The following is a 21,700-nucleotide window of genomic DNA, read 5'->3' as shown; positions in this document are numbered from 1 at the left end:
AGCAGATTGCCTTGTAGTCATCAGAGAAATCTTCCCAAAGCCCAGATAGATCCACATAATCCCCCTGCTTAAGGTCTGTTGCTTTTGGAGTACCCCCTATTCTGCTGTCACAGAACATAAGCTGATATTAAAAATTGCATCAGCTAGGCGCGGTGGTTCACGCCTGTAATCCCAGCAACTCTGGAGGCTGAGGCAGGAGTATCACTAGTTCAAAGCCAGCCTCAGCAACAGCGAGGTGCTAAGCAACTCAGTGAGACCCTGTCTCTAAATGAAATACAAAATAGGACTGGGGATGTAACTCAGTGGTCAAGTGTTCTTGAGTTTAATCCCCAGTACCAAAAAAAAAAAAAAAAAATTGAATCAGTAAGGCAACTTCTTGGGACCATGCTAAATGCCACCTGCTTCTCCAAATCTGGACAAGGATTCCTGATAGTCAGTCAGAAGGCCCCTGTAAGTTGCTAAAGCAATATGCAACATCATCCTCATTCAAACTAATAGTCAGGGTTGGGGGTGTAACTCAGTGGCAGAGCACTTGCCTGGCATGCTCAAGGCCCTGGGCCCCATCCCCAGCACCTCAAAAAAAAAAAAAAGGAAAACTGAACAGTCTCAGACTGACAAGAAAAACATGCAAGAACCCAGTTTTGGTTATGTGTGGGGTTGTCCAAGTAGAAGGAAGTTATCAGAACCACGTCTGCTGGCTTCTCTTCTCTCACCTCAGGTTCTTATATCACAGGCCACATACCCATTCCCAGGGTAAGACTGGTAGTCCAGAAACCATTTATTAATGCTCCTAGTAGAACATTCCCAGCCCCAACTGGCAGGGAAGAGCAAAACATAGCACAGTTCTGATAACCAGTCCTGTCCTACCTATTAAAAAATCCAGACTGGGGGAGTAGCTCAGTGATAGAGCATTTGCCTAGCATGCACAAAGCCCTGGGTTTAGCCCCAACTATCACTAGCAGGTCTCTGCATGCTCTAAAACATGCCAGCCTTTGTATTCTATGTGGTCAACTCACCACCTACACCTTTTTAAAAAAAAAAAATTATTTATTTATCTATTTATTTGCCAAGCAGTAGGGATGAGTTTACAGATAATCTGCCACCCTCTCATACAGTGCCCCTGCAATCTGTGGCCCAATTTATAGCTGTCAACTCTGAGGACCAGAGACACCTCTTCAGACCATGGCAGTGCCCTAAGACCTTGTCTTATTTACTGAACCAACTGGCCCTGAGGGTAACTTAACATTTGTCAGGAAGACCACAAAAAGAACTGTCCTGAGCATATATAATGTCTGACTGCTTTTAAATTGTGAAATAACCATGCATTATACATGCATTATACATGCATACCAAAGAGGACATGAAATGTGCACTGATGTCTCTATAACCCAGTTTAAAGAGTATCCATACTTTAGAAGCATACCTGCATTCCCCTTTCTGATCTCATGCCCCACTCCTAATTCCCCAGCTTTCCCTGGCAATGAATCTTAACCACTATCCTGACTTTGGGGTTTATCTTGTTTTCTTTTATAGTTTTACCACTTATGTACAAATTCTTAAAAATATATATCATGTTTGGGGGCTGGGATTGTGGCTCAGTGGTAGAGCGCTGGTCTAGCATGTGTGAGGCCCTGGGTTCGATCCTCAGCACCACAAAAAATAAAGAAAATAAAGGTATTGTGTCCAACTACTTCTAAAACATAAATGTTTAAAATATATATATATATATCATGTTTAATTTTCTTACTTTGGAATTCAAACAAAACAGAATTCTACAGTATGTATTCTTCTGTGATTTATTTAGCTCAACATTGTTTCTGAAATTCATTCATCAAAATGTAACTGTGTAGTTCATTTGTTTTTATGATATCCTATTATATGAATAAGTCACAATTTATCCAGTCTACTGTTTTTGTGGTGCTATGGGTTGACCCTAAGAGTGCTTTGCCTCTGAGCTACATCCTAGCCCTTTTGTTTTGAGACAGGGTCTCATTAAGTTGCCAGGCTGGCCTTGAACTTGTGATCCTCCTGCCTCAGCCTCATGCCTGGTGGGATTCTAGGCAGGCATGGTGCAGGCTATCCAGTCTACTTTTGTTTGTTTTTGGTACCAGGGATTGAACCCAGGGGCTCTTTACCACTAAGCCACAACCCCAGCCCTTTTTATTTTTTATTTTGAGACAGGGTCTCGCTAAGTTACTTAGGGCCTTGTTAAGTTGCTGAGGCTGACCTTGAACTTGCCATCGTCCTGCCTTAGCCTCCCAAGTGGCTAGAATTACAGGTGTGCACCATCACACTCATCTAGTCTATTTTTTAAAAATGTTTTTAATTGTTGATGGACTGTTATTTTATTTATTCATTTATATGTAGTGTTGAGAATCGAACACAGTGCCTCACAGGTGCTAGGCAAGTGCTCTACCAGTAAGCCACAATCCCAGCCCTCATCCAGTCTATTTTTAATGAATATCAGGCTATTCCTAATTACTTGTCATTGGGCATAACAACTCTGTGAACATTCTTACACATCTCCTGGTACCTCTGGGCAAGAACATGTCCTTTCTTGTACACTTCCCCCCTTCCTTGATCCATGTCCATTTGTTTTTCTTTTAGGGGTGCTTTCTCCATGAGAAACAAAGGGAGACTGTTCACATCAGAAAATCCAGATATGGAGCCAGAGTTTGCCTGCTAGTGACCCCTATGATTTGAGACTCAAGTTGAATGCGGACAGGCTGGGGACAAGTTAAGGTCTTATTATTCAGAGACTGGGGACAAGCAAAGGAACAGACAGAAGGGGTTCCCTGAGTGCAGCCTGTCTGCTAGAGACTCACCCTGTACTGTGCCCCAAGGATACTGCCGTGCCTTCATCATCTTGTTCCCTATCTTCAGTTCTTCTGTGCTGCCAATGACGGCAAAGGGAAGGTGGGCCTGAAATAGAAGGCAAAAACCACTCAGAACTCCAGAGGAAAGTCATAGAGCATCCCACAATACAACTGCTGCTCATCTCTGGGCCCTCATTCTGCAATGGCCCTCACAGCTGTCATTATCAAAAGGCATTGATTAACCCACTGAACTGTGTGGGAATAAGAGGCCTAGTCCTAGCCTTTGCTGGTCCCAAATTCACAATACAAGACAACAATGGCATGCCAAATGTCATAGGGAAGAAAAAGAGAAAATAAGCAGACTAATAAGCAGATACATGGATTAGCAAGTATATTCATCAGCTTTGAAGAGCTGTGACCAAAGTCCTGGACAAGAACAACTTAGAGGAGGGAATTGGGGTTTCAGAGGGCCATAGATAGCCAAGTTCATTGTTCTGCGCCCTAAATGAGGTAGCACATTATGGTGAAAGGGCATGGCAGAGGGAAGCCACTCCCTTCATGGCAGCCAGGAAGTGGGGGTAGCACAGGGAAATTGTGGCCTTCCAGGGCATACCCCCAGTGACCCACTTCCTCCAGCCATGCCCCACTTATCTATAGTTACCACCCAGTCTATTCAAACTAGAATGGACTGATGCGGTTATAGCTCTCACAACCCAATCATTTTACCCCTGAACATTCATGCATTAACACAGGAGCCTTTGGGGGCCATCTCATATCCAAACCATAACAATAAGCTCTTCACTTTCAGTTGCTGTAGGAAAAAGAGACTTTGGAAGGTGGGTGAGCAGGAAGAGGAGGCTGGGTGTGGATAGAGAAGATAAGGGAGAACTACGGGGGCTGGTTTCACTGGTCGTCCCCACTCCCACAGAGTGAGGGCCCCCAGAAGAGATTACACCCTGAAACCACAAGGCTGACAGAGGTATACTGTCCTTCCTCTCATCCTTCCCTGGACCAAGAGCTCACACTGATCCCTTGAGCCTAGAAGGCAAGTTACCAAGTATTCACCCACATGCTCACAACTGCTGGCTTCTCTTTTAAGTGTTACAAGGTAAGTGAAGAAGTAGATGGGCTGAGGCTGGGGCTCAGTGGTAACGCACTTGCCTGGCATGTGTGAGGCACTGGGTTTGATTCTCAGCACTGCATATAAATCAATAAAGGTCTATCAACAGCTAAAAAAATATTAAAAAGAAGAAAAAGGGGACAACACACTCCCTCAACCACTGGAAGCTTAAAATCTTGTGGGAGAAGGCCAAATGACATACCTAAAATCACAGAAAACTGCTGAGGTAAACACCAATCAGTGCCTAGGAAAGCTTGTAATTCCACACAGTGAGATGTAAGATAAGAAGGACTCTAAAGAATATGATAATGGGGCTGGGGATGTGGCTCAGCGGTAGCGCGCTCGCCTGGCATGCGTGCGGCCCGGGTTCGATCCTCAGCACCACATACCAACAAAGATGTTGTGTCCGCCGAGAACTAAGAAGTAAAAATTAAAAATTCTCTAAAAAAAAAAAAAAAAAAAAAAAAAAGAATATGATAATGAAGGAAATAGAGAGAGGAAACTGGCCACTTCCCCTTGGCTCCAGTCTTTAGATGAGGATCAAAGCAGAGTGACCTTGGTTGTAAAGTAAAAGAATACACTCATAAAACATCTGAAGAAGTCCACTGCCTAGTAGGCATGCAGCCTATCCTACAAATTCCCTCTGCTTATAGGCACAGGGCAGTTTCTCCATTGTATCCTGGCCTGCCATTGCCAAGGAACATGTAATAAAATGTCCGAATCCTCTCTGTTGAGTCCACCAAGTTCTTTCTTCAAGATTGGAAAACAGGACACTGGGATCTGTTCAGCCCCAGGGATGAGCAAAGGTAATATATGACCAAGAGCTCAAATGTATGATCTGGGCCCCTGCAAATAGTAGGTGATTTAGTGTTTCTTGAGTGGTGATGGTCAGGTTGCAGGAATAGGAGAAAGGAAAGAAGGCAAAGTAGGGTCAGGAATATGAGCTCAGAGTATGCAGGGGAGATCAGGATCAGGGCTGGCTAGCAAGGAGTCTTTGTGGTCAGAGAAGAGGGAGCTGTCCCAGCATAGGGCCTGGGAAACACTCAGGATGCCCCATTCCAAGGGAGCTGACCAGCTTATAGGAGTCATCCTTAGCCAGATGGAACATCTGAATAGCTGTTGTTTATAAACTAGGTGAGACCAGGCATGGTTGTACCCAAAAAGGCTTTACACCAAAAGGTAAAGGGCCCACTGAAACAAGCTTTCTTAGGCTCCTGTCAAAAACAGGCTGTGGTCTCAGATATTTTTACCTGTTTGTTCTACAAATGTTTACTGTGGCTGCTACTATGCACTGGGCCTTACAGACAACAAAAATGTTGAGCTGGCCGTGGTGGCACATGCCTATAATCCCAGCAACTTGGGAAGCTGAGGCAGGAGGATCACAAGTTTGAGGCCAGCTTCAGCAACTTACTGAGATCCTGCACCCAAATATAAATATAAATAAAGAACTGGGGATGTAACTCAGTAGTAAAGCACCCCTGGGTTCAATCCCAGTACTTAAAAAAAAAAAAAGGCAGCATAGGTAGTAGTAGCAATTATTCTAACAGTGTTCCCTGCTATAAAACTAGTATCAGCCAGAGCAATATACTAAATTCTATGCATTATGTATCAGGTGCTTGGCATTTCACAGTACAAGGTAGGTAGTCTTATTGCTCCCATCTTATGGATGAGAAAACTGAGGCCCAGAGGGCTGACTTGCTGGCAGGCACACAATATTAAGGGAACAGCTAAAGGTGGAGCCCAGATGTTATGGTTTAGATATGCAATGTCCCCAAAATCTCATGTGTGAAACAGTGCTTTTGTTCACAGATGAAATTATTAGATTATGAGATGTGGCCTGATCCGTGGACTAACTGGACGGTTACTATAGGCAGGTAGGGTGTGGCTGGAGGAAGTATGTCACTGGGGATGTACCTTTGGAGTATACATTCTGTCTTTCTGCTTCCTGGTTGCCATATCCTGAGCTACTTTCCCCTGCCACACCCTTCCTCCATGGTGTTCTGCCTCACCTCAGGCCCAGAGCCAAGGAGTTGGCCCACCATAAACTGAACCTCTAAAACCATGAGCCAGCCAAACTAAACTTTTCCTCTACATTGTTCTTGCCAGGACTTTTGGACACAGTGATGCAAAACCTAACTGAAACATCAGGTCTCTCTAGCTTCAAAGCCTACCCCTTGTTTACTTGCTGCTTGCTCCCACTTATGAGGTAAGAGCTCTAAACCTGGGGTAAACTAGTTGTGCTAGGGCAGATTATAAGAGCCAGTTCAATTCTGGGAAACCCACAACCAATCTATTGCTCAATTGTTTAATCTGCATGCTGATCTTATAGCCAATCCTTCATTTCCACTCTTTTCTAGCTCTTGACCCTGAGGATGTTCTTCAAAGCAGGGAAACACGGGATCTCATTAAGAGCTCAGCTCCACAACAACCACACATTCCCCAAGGTGCTCAGCCAGCTGTTGAAGCTGCTCTTCCCTCACCCTGTCCCTCTCTCAGCTGCCTATCTCAGCTACTCCCCAGCCCCTTCCCACTCCACTGACTGTTCCTGAAATAGAGACACAGGAAAGAGGGAAAGAGGAAGTCATGGATATGGAAGGTGGATGTGGGCTGGTGGTGGAAAATATTTCAGCAACAATAATGTAAGATATCAAGGAAAAAACACAACAAAAGATAGGCAAGAATGGACTAGTGGTGTTACACAAGACCCTGGGTTTGATCCCCAATGCTGCCCAGAAAAAGAAAGAAAAAGAAAAAAGATGTGCATAAAATTTTACTGGAGGGGCTGGGGAATGTGGCTCAAGCGGTAGCGCGCTCGCCTGGGTTCGATCCTTAGCACTACATACAAACAAAGATGCTGTGTCTGCCGAAAACTAAAAAAAAATATTAAAATTCATTCTTTCTCTCTCTCTCTCTCTCTCTCTCTCTCTCAAAAAAAAAAAAAAATTACTGGGAAAACCACTTAGGAGGACGGGTGCAGTGGTGCACGCCTATAATCCCAGTGGCTCTGGAGGCTGAGGCAGGATGATCGCCAAGTTCAAACCCAGCCTTAGAAACTTAGTGAGGCCCTAAGAAACTCAGCGAGACCCTGTCTCTAAATAAAATATAAAAAAGGGCTGAGGATGTGGTTCAGTGGTTAAGTGCCTTCGGGTTCAATCCCCAGTATTGGGGGAAAAAAACTAATTAGGAAAACAGTGTAGCAACAGAGTAATTGGGCATGAGACACCTGGGGCATTTGGGGAGCACTGAATTCCTGAAAATGCTATCCAATGGTCTGAGCATCTCCAACCTGTACCAGCTGGCTTTATGGGGGAGGGGGACCAGCTGGACACAGTTCACCCCTATTCAGGGATCCAGAAATGTTAGGAGCTTCAACAACATGACAAAGTTGCCAGCGGGCAGTGATTGTAGAGGGCTAGACCAAGGGAGGAGGTGAGAAAGAGAAATCACATTGTGTCCCTCATCCTGGGCTCTCAGCTCTAAGTGATTGAGGAGGAAGATGTGTGAAAGGAGAGGCACTTCTCTGGGCTCAAGAAGGAAGGAGGAAACAACCCAAGAAGAAAATACAGGCATAGAAAATGTCATCCTTCCCTTGAGCCTGTTATTTTTAATCAAGAGACATTGTCAGTCAGAATGACAGGGTCAATTATTTCCCCTCTTCCTCAAAACTGCAGTCGTTTGATTCCTGTAACTCCCTGCCTGCTCAAAAACACACAGCCTCCACCAAACTGAATTCCAAGGCCTCCCAACCACCCCAACTCCTTTACAACTGGCATCAAAGACTCTTTTGAGGGACTGAGGTTGTGGCTCAGCGGTAGAGTGCTTGCCTCACACATGTGAGGCACTGGTTCGATCCTCAGCACTACATAAAAATAAATAAGTAAATAAAATAAAGATACTGTGTACACCTACAACTAAAACCAAGTATTTTTTAAAACACTGTTTTGATTAAGTATATGTGAGATAATTTCTGAATGCTGGGTCACCATTATAAACTTAATTTTTGATCAGTGGGAACTGGGATACAGAGAGGTTAAACAAGTCACCCAGGCCCCAAACCCCCATGCCCAGGTCTTCCCAGGAATCAGTGAGGCCACCACACTTTGGCTGTCAGCCTCCCCCAAACACCCAGGGTGGCCTGTGCTCTGCCTCCTGGCTACATAGCATCTGCTGGAAATCAGCTAACCATGACAGGCAGGAAATCATGGGGGACCAGACTGTGACTTTCTGCCCTGCTGCTCTTGAGAGACAGATGGCTATGATAACCAGAACGGAGTCAAGCAGGGTGGGGAGAAGATAAATCCCCCAATCAAACTCCAGATCCTACCAACGGGACCCAAATCTGTAGCTGAACTTTCTCATCCTCCTTTTTAAAAATATTTTTTAGTTGTAGATGGACACAATATCTTTATTTTTATGTGGTGCTGAGGATCGAACCCAGTGCCTCACACACGCGAGGCAGGCGCTCTACCACTGAGCCACAGCCCCAGCCCTCATCCTCCTTTTTTTTTTCCGGGTTCCTGCAGGTGACTGACAGGTAACAGTTTTTCTGTGTGGACCCAGGAAGAGACTCCAATAGCAGCAAGGCAATGATGCTGCTGACTCACAGACAGGCTCAGGAGCCTGTGTAACTCTGTCACCAGACCTCTGATGAGGTGCCCCCAGCTGTCAGGTCTCCCAAACACAGAGCTCCAAGAGATAGCCTAAAGCCTCCCCTTTGGAGACTATTCCCAGATTCATTGTCTTAGTCTGTTTTGTGCTGCTACAACAAAATACCTGAGACTGGGTAATTTATAAAGAGCAGAAACTTGCACTGGCTGGTTTAGTTGTCTGATGAAGGCCTTATTGTTGTATCCTCACATGGCAGAAAGTCGAAGGATACACTAGCTGAATGCCACATCGAACACTAATGAGGGAACAGCCCCTCTAGGCTAATCACTTCTTAAAGGCCACATCTCCCTCTTCTTCTTTTCTGCAGTATGCAGTATTGAGGATTGAACCTAGGGGTGCTTTAATATTGAGCTTTTAACACAGTCTTTTAAAAAGAATTTTTTTTTTTTTTTGGTGCCAAGGACTGAACCAGGGCCTCTTGCATGCTAGGCAAACACTTTACCACTGAACCACGCCCCCACTCCCTTTTTTAAAAAAAAATTGAGATTGGATCTTGCTAAATTGCTGAGGCTGGCCTTGAACTTTGCAATCCTTCCACTTCAATTTCCTGAGTCACCCATCTCTTAAAACTATCACATGGGCAACACAAGTTTTTCAGGGGACACCATAAAACCACAGTGCTGCCCCTATAGTCACATGGCTACCTTTGGTATATTTTAAAGTGTTTAATGATCCACCTAGCATGACTTATTTTATTCTAATTCCACCACATTCATTACGTTTGAAAGAATAAATGAATGTTCTCTTTAGCCCCATGAAATAGCATCAGGCTTTTGTATAATCTCAACTGGCTTCCTCCCTGAATGGACAGCGTTTCCTTGATGTGTAGCTGGTTATGCTTTCCCCCGTTGCAAGCTGGCAGCTAAACTAGAACATTGCTTAATTTGTTCTCAAGTCAACTCTTGATGACTCCTGAAAAAGTGCATGCAAACAATGGAAATACCACCGCTGTCTCAAAAGGGATGGGCTTGTGCCTGTAGATCTCCCTGTGACCCCATTGGTCAGTCATGTGCTCTTGCTGGGGCTAAATGTCAAATGCCTTTGTAGAAACCAAACCTAAGACCTCACAAATGGTCAATTAACTGAATTTAGCTCCAAAACTAGGCCCATTGCTTGGTACCTGGCCATGGTTTGAGCCATTCAAAGGACATTAAGTGGGCTGGGGCTCAGCGGCAGAGCACTTGCCTAGCACCTGTGATGCATTGGGTTTGATCCTCAGCATGATAGATAGATAGATAGATAGATAGATAGATAGATAGATAGATAGATAGATAGATAGATAGATAAAATAAAGGTATTGTGTTCATCTACAATTAAAAATATTTTTTAAAAACAAAGAACATTACATTTGGGGCTGGGGATGTGGCTCAAGCGGTAGCGTGCTCGCAAGGCATGCGAGGGGCACTGGGTTGAACCTCAGCACCACATAAAAAATAAAATAAAATAAAGATGTTGTGTCCACCAAAAACTAAAAAAAAAAAAAAAAAAAAAAAAATCAAAAAACTCTCCCCCCCTCTCTTTCTCTCTTAAAAAAAAAAAAAACAAAGAACATTAAGTTTAAACATTACAGCAATTTTTTTGGCAGTGCTGGGGATTGAACTCAGGGCCTTATACATGCAAGGCAAGCACTCTACCAACTGAGCTATACTCTCAGCCCTACAGCAATTTTTGATATGAAAGTATCGAACCTTGAGGGAGATCAGAGCACAGGTTGAAAGTAGCATGCAATGAGATCTCTCTCTCCCTTTTTTTGCCCTCTCAATCTGAAATAAGGCTTTCTAGGGCCACCAAAAAGGCAAGGGGGAGCCAATAAAATCCCCAGTGGTAAGCAACAGAACAGCTGTAAGATATTCTCCACTTAAAGAAGAGGTTTCCTCCATTTCTTCCAATCCACTCACTCCCCAGGAGAATTGGCTGTGGTGGCTGAGACTGTGGGGCTGGAGTGAAACCCAGAATTCAAATGCCAAGCCCAGGACTGCGATGATGTAGCTTCAAACACAAATGGCTTGTCCAAAGACTCTGGGGACTTTTGACATGGTTGCTCCAGGGGCAGGCAGGCTAAGCAATCCAGTGTATGTATTTTGTAGTGGTGATTCCTTCCTGTTTCTCCCCTACCCCAGCATAGGGAGTCCCATGTAGACCCCTCCCAGGGGCATGCCCATTCCAGGCATACTAGCGAGAAGCAACCCTTCTCTTTCCCACTCAAAAAAGCATGGTGGAATGCCAGGGGGTGAATGATGAGCAGTTGTTATAGGAACAACCCTGAATCTACTCAAATTCGTTTTTCAGAGTGAAACACTGGCTAACACTAGGCTGTTATGAATACCAGGGGACCCATAACCTATTCACAGCCATAAAAGCTTGGTTGAGGGCTGAGGGAGTAGCTCAGTGGTAGAGTGTTTGCCTAGTATGCACAAGGCCCTGGCTCCATCCACAGCATCACCAAAAAAAAAAAAAAAAAAAAAAAAAAAAAGCCTGATTTAGAACTGCTGCTTCATAGCATAGGAATTTTCCAACCTTGAGGTTGAACCTGCCCTAGGCTCAAGCAGAGGGTCAGGGCTGAGCTTTAGGTCCCAGGAGGATTGTCATTCCTAATCCACTAACCTATAATGTAGTTAGACATGGTTTTGTGTGATACCTTGAGATTGGTGAGAAATTATAGGCCCTATTTGTTCTCAGCAAAGCAAACCATAAGTCTGAAGGCTCCTTGGTGACTTAGAGAATCAATCAGAATTTGGAAGACACCCATGGGAGCCGTTGTCCTGAGGTGACTACATGCTTCCAGATACCAGCACCAATGACACCGAGATAATACTTCTCTCCAGGCTCCTATTTTTCTGCAGGCTAGCCACCCATTCAGGTTTTCTCATCGTAACAGAACCTACTTTCCATCAAAACGCCCTGACTGCTTGCGAGGACAAGCACTAATCTTTTCAATTTTTTCCATGCCCACATCAGGTCACAGAGGACATAGCTCCACCTACCGCAATCCACACAGCCTTATCCTTGAGCCACATTTGTCAAAGATGATGAGGGACTTCTCATAACAAACCTATCTCGGGTACACTGATGGACAGGAAGTCAGGCGAGACAATGACTCGCAGCCCTGCTATGCTAATTTGTTGGCCAATTCATAGGAGGTGCAGCTGATGCTGTAATGATAACTTAGAGGGCAGTGGCAGCAGGAAAGTTTTCTAAAAATGGTTTTTATTACAAGGTTTTCCTGAATTTGGCTATCCCCAGGCATTATGTCATTAGGAAAAACTGATGCCTCTCAATAGAGAAAAAGAAATCTGTTCCCAAAGCAGAGGCTTTTGGAAAGCTATTAGCTGTCTTCTTAAAATCACAACATTGAAGCTTTCACAGCAACAGCATCAACACATTGTAAAGAAGCATGAGGAGCTGTTTGACTCTCTGCCTTTATTACTCATTCCTCTCGTAGGGGGAAGTGGGGGAGGAGAGAAAAGAGGACAGATCTTTTTTTTTTTATTATTCATTCACACTTAATAAAGCAAAGCATAACCCCGATACTTAAAAATAACATCTTCCTAGTCACCAGCAAAATTGGAGGCTATATATCATTCTTCTTCCCAGGACAGAAGGCTTGATTATCTGAGTACAGATTATCCCTGAGTCTCTGAAGCTAGTTAACTTTTTCAGCTTTTTTTTTCCTGCATTGTTTGTCTTGGTCAGAGACAAAGACTGCAAAGACTGCATTTCCTGGGCTGGGGATGTGGCTCAAGCGGTAGCGTGCTCGCCTGGCATGCGTGCGGCCCAGGTTCGATCCTCAGCACCATATACCAACAAAGATGTTGTGTCTGCCGAGAACTAAAAAATAAATATTAAAAATTCTCAAAAAAAAAAAAAAGACTGCATTTCCTGCAGTCTCACAGGGGCTGCCTGGCCTAGACCAGAGTGGCATCGTGAAGATGAGCTAAGAGGTCTGAATTCCCTGCTCCACGCTCCATGCTCCACCCGGAGTCAGCCTTTTCCTTTCTCTCAGACTGGCTGTTAATCACTGAATCTCTGAGGTTTTGCAGCAGCCACCACTAGGAGAAAGAAGCTGACTCGTTTCTGGATTTTCTCATAAATATCTGAGACTCAGGTCATCAAGGGTTAACTATACTAAGATGGCTAGTGAGGGTACTTCACTGTTATTTTTTTCTGTTATTTTGTAAAGTAATAATAATAGAGCACAAAAGAAAGTTAAACCCTTGAGATCCAACTCACATTCATGGTTCCGTTGATCTCCGCCACCGATTCATCATCTGTGGGGAATTGATAGATCTGGACCCCGTTGCTGACAAGTTCACTGGTGATTTTGATTTTGAACTTTGTTAGCTCGCTCTTAGAAATGGCATCTGATTTGGCAATGATGGGGATGATGTTCACCTAGGGAAAGAAGAAACAAAGTAGAATCGTTGTTGGTAATTGCCAACTGATAGCCACATGACCTTCTACCAGCTGCCAGAGAGAGCAGATCACCCATTGGTCCAGGACAAGCCACTGCTGTAGCCATATAACAATATACTGTGCTGGGCTGGGGCTCAATGGTAGAGTGCTTGCCTAGCATGTGTGGGGCGCTGAGTTCAACCTCAGCACCACATAAAAATAAATAAATAAAATAAAGGTCCATTGACAACTAAATATATATTTTTTTAAAAAACAACATATTAAACAATAATGAATATTTACTATGTGCTGGAGACTGAACTAAGTGTTTACATGGATTAAGACAATTCATACTGACAATAACCCCCTAAGGGGTATTATTATGACTATTTTACCAGTGAGAAATTGAAGCATAGAGGTTAAGTGACCTGTCCAAAGTCACAGAGAGGTAGATAGCAGAACTGGGATTCAAATCCAAGTTTGGCCTTATTCCCAAGTCCATAAAAGTCAACCAGCTCAGGTCCAAGTTGAGCTCTGGGATATCTTGGTATCAAGGTCACTGCTGGGATAATTGGAAAGATGACAGTTGAGACTCTATGATTGACAAAGGGGGGGGAATGATCACACCTTGCTAATGGTAAATTGTCCCAATTCATCCAGACTAGGTTAGCCCCAGCCAGCTATGGACCCAAATGGGAACCACATGGAAGATGGCAGGTAAGGGAGGCAAGGGCAGTGCTCGGTGAGGTTGCACACCTGGCTCTCTTACTGGCAGGAGCCCAAAGCCAGCCTCAGCAACTTAACGAGACCCTAAGCAACTTAGCGAGACTTTGTCTCAAAATAAAAAATGAAAAGGGCCAGAATGTGGTTCAGTGGTTAAGTGCCCCTGGGTTCAATTCCTGGTACAAAAAAAAAAAAAAAAAAAAAAAAGAGTGCAGTCATTCCTGCCAGCAGATACCAGTGGGGCAGCATGAGTACTGCTCAGAGCCTGGGCTCTAAATAGGGAATCTGGGAGTTCTAGATATGATATGGAAGAGAAATCCTGCCTCCTTTGCACTTTGGCTTAGGAGTAACTCAGAAGGTTAGTACCACACAGAGCTTCAGATGCTGGGCCAAAGAAAGATTGGATCATGGAGGCACCTTCTTTGAAGTTTCTGATGGAAGAAGGGTGTCAAAGCCCTTGCCAAGGTGGAACAGCAGACAGAGCATCGGCCTTGTCACTTTTTGCCAAGTCCCCATCAGAACACTATAAACATATGTCAGAAACTGCTTACTTAATGCAGCCCACCTACCAGGCTGCCAGCCACATGGTTCACTGCTGCCCTACACAGGGGCATACCCGGCATGGTGACATTTCCAGAGCAGCCTATTATTCATGAGCAGTGAGCTCATTGCTAGGAAAAATGAAAAAAAATTGCTCCTATTCTGATTATAGCTGAAATTCAGTTTTTTTAGTACATATGCTACCAAAAGACTATATGTAAATTAGATTTTGGTAAAATAAAATACTTTAGAGACAGAGAGCGAGGTCAAAATCCAATTACAAGTTGTCTGACTTTGAGTAAGCTACTTGCTGCCTCTATGCCTCAGTTTTCTCATTTCTAAAATGGGAATAAGTAGTACCCACCATGCTAGATTATCAGAAAGATAAAATAATACACATAAAAAACTCATCATAGTATCTGGCACACACTAAATATTAGGAAAAAACCTAGCATGCCTGAAGCCAGATGTGGTGTCATACACCTGTATTCCCAGCAGCTCAGGAGGCTCACGCAGGAGGATCACAAGTTCAAAGCCAGTTTCAGCAACTTAGCAAAGCCCTAGGCAACTTAGTGAAACCCTGTCTCAAAATAAAATATAAAAATGGGCTGGGGATGTGGTTCAGTGGTTAAGCACCTCTGAATTCAATCCCTGGTGCCCTCCCCCCCACAAAAAAGAAAAGAAAAAAGAAATGAATGCCTGAAAAAGATAAGAAAAAAAGGGATGGCCATCTTTCTTTCTTACTATATTTTTAGTTGTAGATGGACACAATACCTTTGTTTATTTAGTTTTATGTGGTGCTGGGAATCAAACCCAGGGCCACATACATGCTAGCAAAGCACTCTACCACTGAGCTACAACCCCAGCCCCGCCATGGCCATCTTTCTAGGCACAAAGGCAATATAAAACAGTACCACAGATCTGGATTCAAATGTAGACTCTTCCAGTAGCTAGCTATATGACAACAGGTAAGTCACTTGAACTCTGAGCCTCTTCTATGAAATGGGATGACAGGCCAGGCGTGGTGGTACATATCTAATACCAGCAACTCAGGAGGCTAAGGCAGAGAGATCAAAAGTTCCAAGCCAGGGGCTGGGGATGTGGCTCAAGCGGTAGTGTGCTCGCCTGGCATGCGTGCGGCCCGGGTTCGATCCTCAGCACCACATACCAACAAAGATGTTGTGTCCGCCGAGAACTAAAAGATAAATATTAAAAAATCTCTCTCTCTCTCTCTCTCTCTCTCTCTCTCTCTCCCCTCTCTCACTCTCTCTTAAAAAAAAAAAAAAAAAAAAAAAAGTTCCAAGCCAGCCTCGGCAATGTAGCAAGAACCTGCCTCAAAATAAAAAAAAAGGGCGGGAGGCTGAGATGTAGCTCAGTGGTAACATACTTGCCTAGCATGCACCCTGGGTTTGATTCCCCAGCACTGAAAATAAAGTCTGCTATTACAATATTACCTTTCAAATCAAATTTACATATTTAATTCAAACATAAGCTGGTTAATTCTGGGACAATGAAAAAACACTGTTTCATGGCCAAAGCCTTTGCCTCTGGACCTGGAGAGCCATTTTCATTGCATTGATCCTGATTTCCAAGGGGGATTAGGGCAGAAAGACAGCTCAGGACAAACTGGACCCTGGTGATGGGAACCCGGATGACAAAGCATTTGACATAGGAGTTAGGCTGGTAACATCATTTTATGGAGGAACAGAGAACAAGGGAGAGGATAATGATTCCATAAAACCTCTCCTGGAATTCAACATCTACTGCATAAAGAGATGGATATGAGTGAGTCTTTCCACCTGCCTCCATACCTTACTGTCCAGCTTCTTCATTGTCACTAGGTCCAGAGACTTCAGAGAATGACCTGTGGGGGCGATGAAGTACAAGCAGGCGTGGATTCGGGAGTCGTGGTAGGTGTGCAGCACTCTCCGGATCTTCAGCTCCTCCTGCAGGTAGGCCTCAAACTGCGCATCAATGAATTCCACGATAGGCTTGTAGCTAGAGAGAGCAAGGAAATAGCTAGACCCCTTCAAAAACTTGGATTTGACACTGTTACGGTTTGGATGTGAGGTATCCCCTAAAAGCTCATGTGTGAGATAATGCAAGAAGGTTTGGAGGAGAAATGATTGGGTTATAGCCTTAACCTAATCAGTGAATTAATCCCTAATGGGATCAACTGAGTGGTAACTGGAAGCAGGTGGGGTGTGGCTGGAGGAAGAGGTTCATTGGGGGCATGACTATGGGGTATATATTTTGTATCTGGAGAGTGGAGTCTTTCTCTCCCTCTGCTTGCTGATGATCACGTGAGCCGCTTCCCTCCACTCACTCTTCTGCTATGATGTTCTGCCTCACCTAGAGCCCCAGGAATGGAGCCAGCCCTCTTGTATGGAGACTTCTGAAACCCTCTGTAAACTTTTCCTCCTCTACATTTGTTCTGGTCAGATCTTTTAGTCACAGCAGCAAAAAAGCTGACTAAAACAGACACTATCTCTTTTAGAAATGTAAAAGAACTCTGTAATCTGACTCTCCCTCATCTAGTTGGATTTCTCCATCTCTCTTCAGTGGGCTTCCAATCCTGTCAGCCTGGCCACCTTCTTGGTCCCTGCATAAGCTCAGTTTATGCCCACCTGTACACCTTCACTCTAGAAGGTTTGTTTCTCTCTCCTCATCCCAATCCTCCCATCCTACACCTCAGGGCTCAGTTTAATGCCTATCTCTGTCCTATAGACTTCCCCATTTATACTAGAAACCCCTTCTGTGACCCAATAGCTTTATAAAACCATGGTACTGCCAGGTGCGGTGGCGCACGTCTGTAATCCCAGCAGCTCAAGAGGCTGAGGCAGAAGGATCACCAGTTCAACACCAGCCTCAGCAACAATGAGGTGCTAAGCAACTCAGTGAGATGCTGTCTCTAAATAAAATACAAAATAGGGTTGGGATGTGGCTCAGTGGTCAAGTGCATCTGAGTTCAATCCCCATATGCAAAAAGAAAAAAAGAAAAAACAATGGTACTGGATTGCTTGCCATTACTTCACAAGGATTTCTGTTCTTTCAACTCATCTGTGTCCTCATGAAGGGCAGGGTCTGTGCAGGACACTTCCTCTCTCTTCCGTGGTCCTGAGGCAATGGGAACCCATTGGTGGATTCCATGAGTGGGTTGCTTTTCCTCCATGCTGGGCCCATGTCTGCTTCCTGCGTCTCCCCTCTCTGTGTCTATTGTGAGAGCTGAATCCACAAGGCTTCTCCTCCATCCCCTGCTGGGAAATTCTGTCAGAACATTGTGGGATTTTTGCTCATTTTTGCTAGGTTAAATGGAATATCCCACTCAGCTCCCAGATCCAGTTTTCAATTCCTCCAAAGTTGAGATTTTTAAATTTAAGTATTCAGGGCTGGGGGTGAAGCTCAGTGTAGAGCACTTGCCTAGCATGTGCCAGGCCCTGGGTTCAATACCACACACATGAATCTAAGTATTCAGACAAAATTTAGTAAAGAGACACCCCCCCATATGCACACACCGTCTATGCATGGCCCAGCTCATTGATTCTCCATGCACAGCACCTCTAGGTGACCACTATGTCTCATCAAGATCCCCCTCCTCTACTCAGGATTGAACCCAGGGCATTGTGCATGCTAGGCAAGTGCTCTACTACTGAGCTGCATCCCCAGTTCCTTTTTAAATTTTGAGACAGGGTCTCGTTAAAATTTTCAGGCTGGCCTCGAACTTGCAATCCTCAGCTTCCAGAGTAGCTGGGATTACAGGCTCATCATGGGTTCTTAAACAATAGTTAGCCCTCCATTGGTACCCGCCCCGAGCTTCCTTGGAAGCTTCCCTCTCTCCCTGCCCCAAGCCCTGCCCTGGCCATCCCTGCCATCCCAATAGCCTCTTTCTGCTCTATTTAGGTCAGCATAGTTTCAGCCATGCCCATCTTCTCAACTCCCCTGTTTGGACACTGCCTCTTTCTCTGAGGGGCTGCTTCCCTTCAGGGAAGAAGAGGTACATTCCCTGGGCCCAGGGCAGGAAGTTTGCAGATACCATTGCCAGAAGGGAACATGATCAGAGGAGGAGCTGGGTCCAACCAATGCCTCCCACCTGCAGCAGCCTCTAACCTAAGCCTTTTTGAAAGAGCCCCCTAGTAGAGAAGGGGAAAACAGTGTTTAAAAAAGAATCACAGAATCCTAGGTTCTGAGAGCTACAAATAGAGAAGAGATACAGGTGCAGGGTATCTCTGAAGCTGTAAAGAAAAAAATCTAAAAATATAGTCTTTGCTTTCTTCCTTTGATCCCTCTGAGCCAACACAATTCTGAAGGGTAATAGCATCAAAGGATCTCTTGGCAGCAGAGATCTTTAGAAGATTCCAGGAGAATTTCAAGTGAGGGTGAAGGATGCATTCCCTAGGCTTATCTCATTTTTAGATGATTGGCTGGTCTGAATTATCTGATCATGGCACTGCTTCATCTTTTTCTCGATTATATAACCTTTTTTTAATTCTTTCTTTTTTTTACAGCATCTTTTCCTTCACAAAAGGAAACAGAGGAAAGAAAAAGAGTAGGATTTTTTTTTTAGCTTTTCCCCCCATGAATCTCTAGTGATATCCTGTGCCCATCTTACAACCATTGCTTCTGGCTCTCAGATTATGGAAAGGTACATGGATCAGACCAGCCCAACCAACCAATCAATCACCAGGATTTGGTTTAAAAGAATCTTACATGGGTGATTCATCTTTGTCTTAATTATCTTTGCATCCTCAATGTCTAGCCTGCTATCTGGAATATAGTAAGAATTCCACCAACTGCTCTGCACTCCCTCAAACCCACCCCCAGTGGCTCATCTTCCCAAGGTGGTCATCTCTGCCCCATGCTTCCCTGTGCTCACTGCCATGATTAACAAAATCCTTATTCCCATAGGCAAACTCCTCATCAACTACTTCCTTCCTCTAAGTGGTAGCTGACAGTCTTTCAAAGATGACACTTTTCTCATATCCTTCTCAAATGGACATTTCTACATATCCCACACTCAAGTTTCATGGATGAACAGAGAGAGCATCTTTCTTCTAGCTCTTTATTTCCTGATCTATGATCTCTTCCACCTCCAACAAAACTCAGCTCCAACAGACTCTGCCTCTCCCCATCACTACTCTCCATATTTTCCCTTATAAAACATGAGTTCTAATAGGTGTGGTGGCTCACGCTTGTGATCCCAGAGGCTGGGGAGGCTGAGGCAGGAGGATAATGAGTTCAAAACCAGCCTCATCAAAAAGTGAGACTCTAAGCAACTCAGTGAGAGATCCTGTCTCTAAATAAAATACAAAATAGGGCTGAGGATGTGGCTCAGTGGTTCAGTGCTCCTGCGTTCAATCCCTGGTACCAAAAAAAAAAAAAAATGAGTTCTTAACCTGGGGTCCCCCAGCCTCCAAGGGTCTATGGCTAGAATTCAGAGGATCCATGAACTTGGATAGGAAGAAAAACACATTTTATGGGCTGGGGTTGTGGCTCAGCAGTAGAGCACTCACCTAGCATGTGCAGGGCCCTCAGTTCAATCCTCAGCACCACATATAAATAGATAAAATAAAGGTATTGTGTCTAACTACAACTAAATAAATAAATAAATATAAAAAAGAAAATACATCTTATCACTAATGTCTAACTAAATGTAGGTAACAATCTGCAGTAATATTTTGCAGTATCTGTGATTTCATAATCAATAGAAATCACTGTTTATAATTCCTATTCCAGTGGTTGCAAGTACCTTAAGATAGCATTTATATTCATCACAACTCCTCAATTCTGATAACCAATAAGGCTGTATATAGATATTATTTCATAAATTAATAAAGAAACACATGGATTACTAAATCATCATTTCAATATAGTTTGGTAACTGTTTGTTCAGTACAACTGATATACTTTAAGAATTTAAAATTGTTAGTTTGAGAATGAGCCCAAAGGCCATACCAGAGTACTAAAAGGACCAAGGGTACAAAAAAAGCCTCTGATCTAGACAATACTTCTTATTCATTTCAGATAGTGAAATGCTCTACGAACATACTAAAATCTGTTATTGAAATAAAAAACAACTGGAGGTTTGGCTATTTTAAATACAGTGACCAGGGCTGGGGTTGTGTCTCAGCAGTAGAGTGAGTACACTGTGAGGCACTGGGTTTGATCCTCAGCACCGCATAAAAAAAATAAGTATAATAAAATAAAGGTGGGGCTGGGGTTGTGGCTCAGTGGTAGCGTGCTCACCTAGCACATGTGAGGCACTGGGTTTTATCCTCAGCACCACATAAAAATAAAGACAATAAAGTCCATTAACAACTAAAAAAAATATTTAAAAAATAATAAATAAAATAAAGGTATTGTGTCCATCTACAACCAAAAATATTTATAAATAAATAAATACAGTGACCAAGGAAGACTCCTCTGAGGATATGATACTTGAGCTATAAAGATGACATTTGTTATTCCCTCTACTTGGAATGCTCTTCTTCTGGATCTCTCCATGGCTCTCTCATATAACTATTCACATAACAGGTCATCATCAGCCATACAAAAAAATCTAATAATGCTATCACATGGATGAACCTTAGAGACATTATGCTAAATGAAATAACCAGACACAAGGACAAATACTGTAAGACTCCACTTGTATGAGGCACCTAGACTAGTCAATTTCATAAAGACAGGAAATCGAATAGTAGTTAGCAGGGGCTGAGGCAGATGGGGATGGGGAATTACTGATTAATGAGTTTCCTTTCAGGGTGCGGGAAAAGGTTTTGGAACTAGATAGAGCTGGTGGCTGCACAATACATAGTGATGATGGTTGTCAATGCATTAAATGGCAATGGATTGTTCACTTGAATCGTTAATTTTGTTATGTGAAATTCACCTGACAACAGCAGAAAAGAATAGTAGGAGATAAAGCCAAGAAAGGTGGCAGGAGCCACATTATGTATGGTCTTGTGGGTAGGGTATAGTAAGGAATTTTTTTCTCTGTGAATAGGGTCTTCTGTTCCATAATGCTTTCTAAGTGGTTATTGTTGATTTATAAGTCTAAAGCTTTCTGGATTGTTTATTTTGAAATTGGCTACCTATAGAACTACCATTTGTTTAAATCTTTTCAGTTGTCTGCCTAAATATTCCATTTGTTATGGTTTGAATCTTTTTCTTTTTCTATTTTTTGGAGGGGGGTACCAAGGATTGAACTCAAGGGCACTCGACCCCTGAGCCACATCCCCAGCCCTATTTTGTATTTTATTTATAGAGACCAGGGTCTCGCTGAGTTGCTTAGAACCTCCCTTTTGCTGAGGCTGGGTTTGAACTTGATATCCTCCTGCCTCAGCCTTGAGAGCTGCTGGGATTATAGGCATGCGCCACCACACCTGGCTGTTTGATTCTTAAATGACCCCAAAGGCCCTTTTGCTAAAGGTATGAGTGCCAGCCT

General features: G+C 43.7%; 1 protein-coding gene across 6 annotated transcripts in view; it reads right to left on the bottom strand.

Annotated features, from left to right (window-relative positions):
* Positions 1 to 21,700, bottom strand: part of Septin6 (septin 6) — a 72,319-nt gene that overhangs the window by 17,844 nt on the left and 32,775 nt on the right. For all 6 annotated transcript variants that reach the window (XM_078034327.1, XM_078034328.1, XM_005319369.5 and 3 more), the window contains exons 4-6: positions 16,071 to 16,257; positions 12,835 to 12,996; positions 2,826 to 2,922 (exon numbers count right to left, since the gene is read on the bottom strand). In XM_078034327.1, coding sequence (XP_077890453.1) covers positions 2,826 to 2,922; positions 12,835 to 12,996; positions 16,071 to 16,257 — 446 coding nt within the window. The remainder of the gene's footprint in view (positions 1 to 2,825; positions 2,923 to 12,834; positions 12,997 to 16,070; positions 16,258 to 21,700) is intronic.

The sequence above is a fragment of the Ictidomys tridecemlineatus genome, chromosome X (assembly GCF_052094955.1).
Source record: "Ictidomys tridecemlineatus isolate mIctTri1 chromosome X, mIctTri1.hap1, whole genome shotgun sequence".
NCBI lineage: Eukaryota > Metazoa > Chordata > Mammalia > Rodentia > Sciuridae > Ictidomys > Ictidomys tridecemlineatus.
Note: the sequence above shows the minus strand (reverse complement) of the source record. Positions and strands in the feature narration are given on the sequence as shown.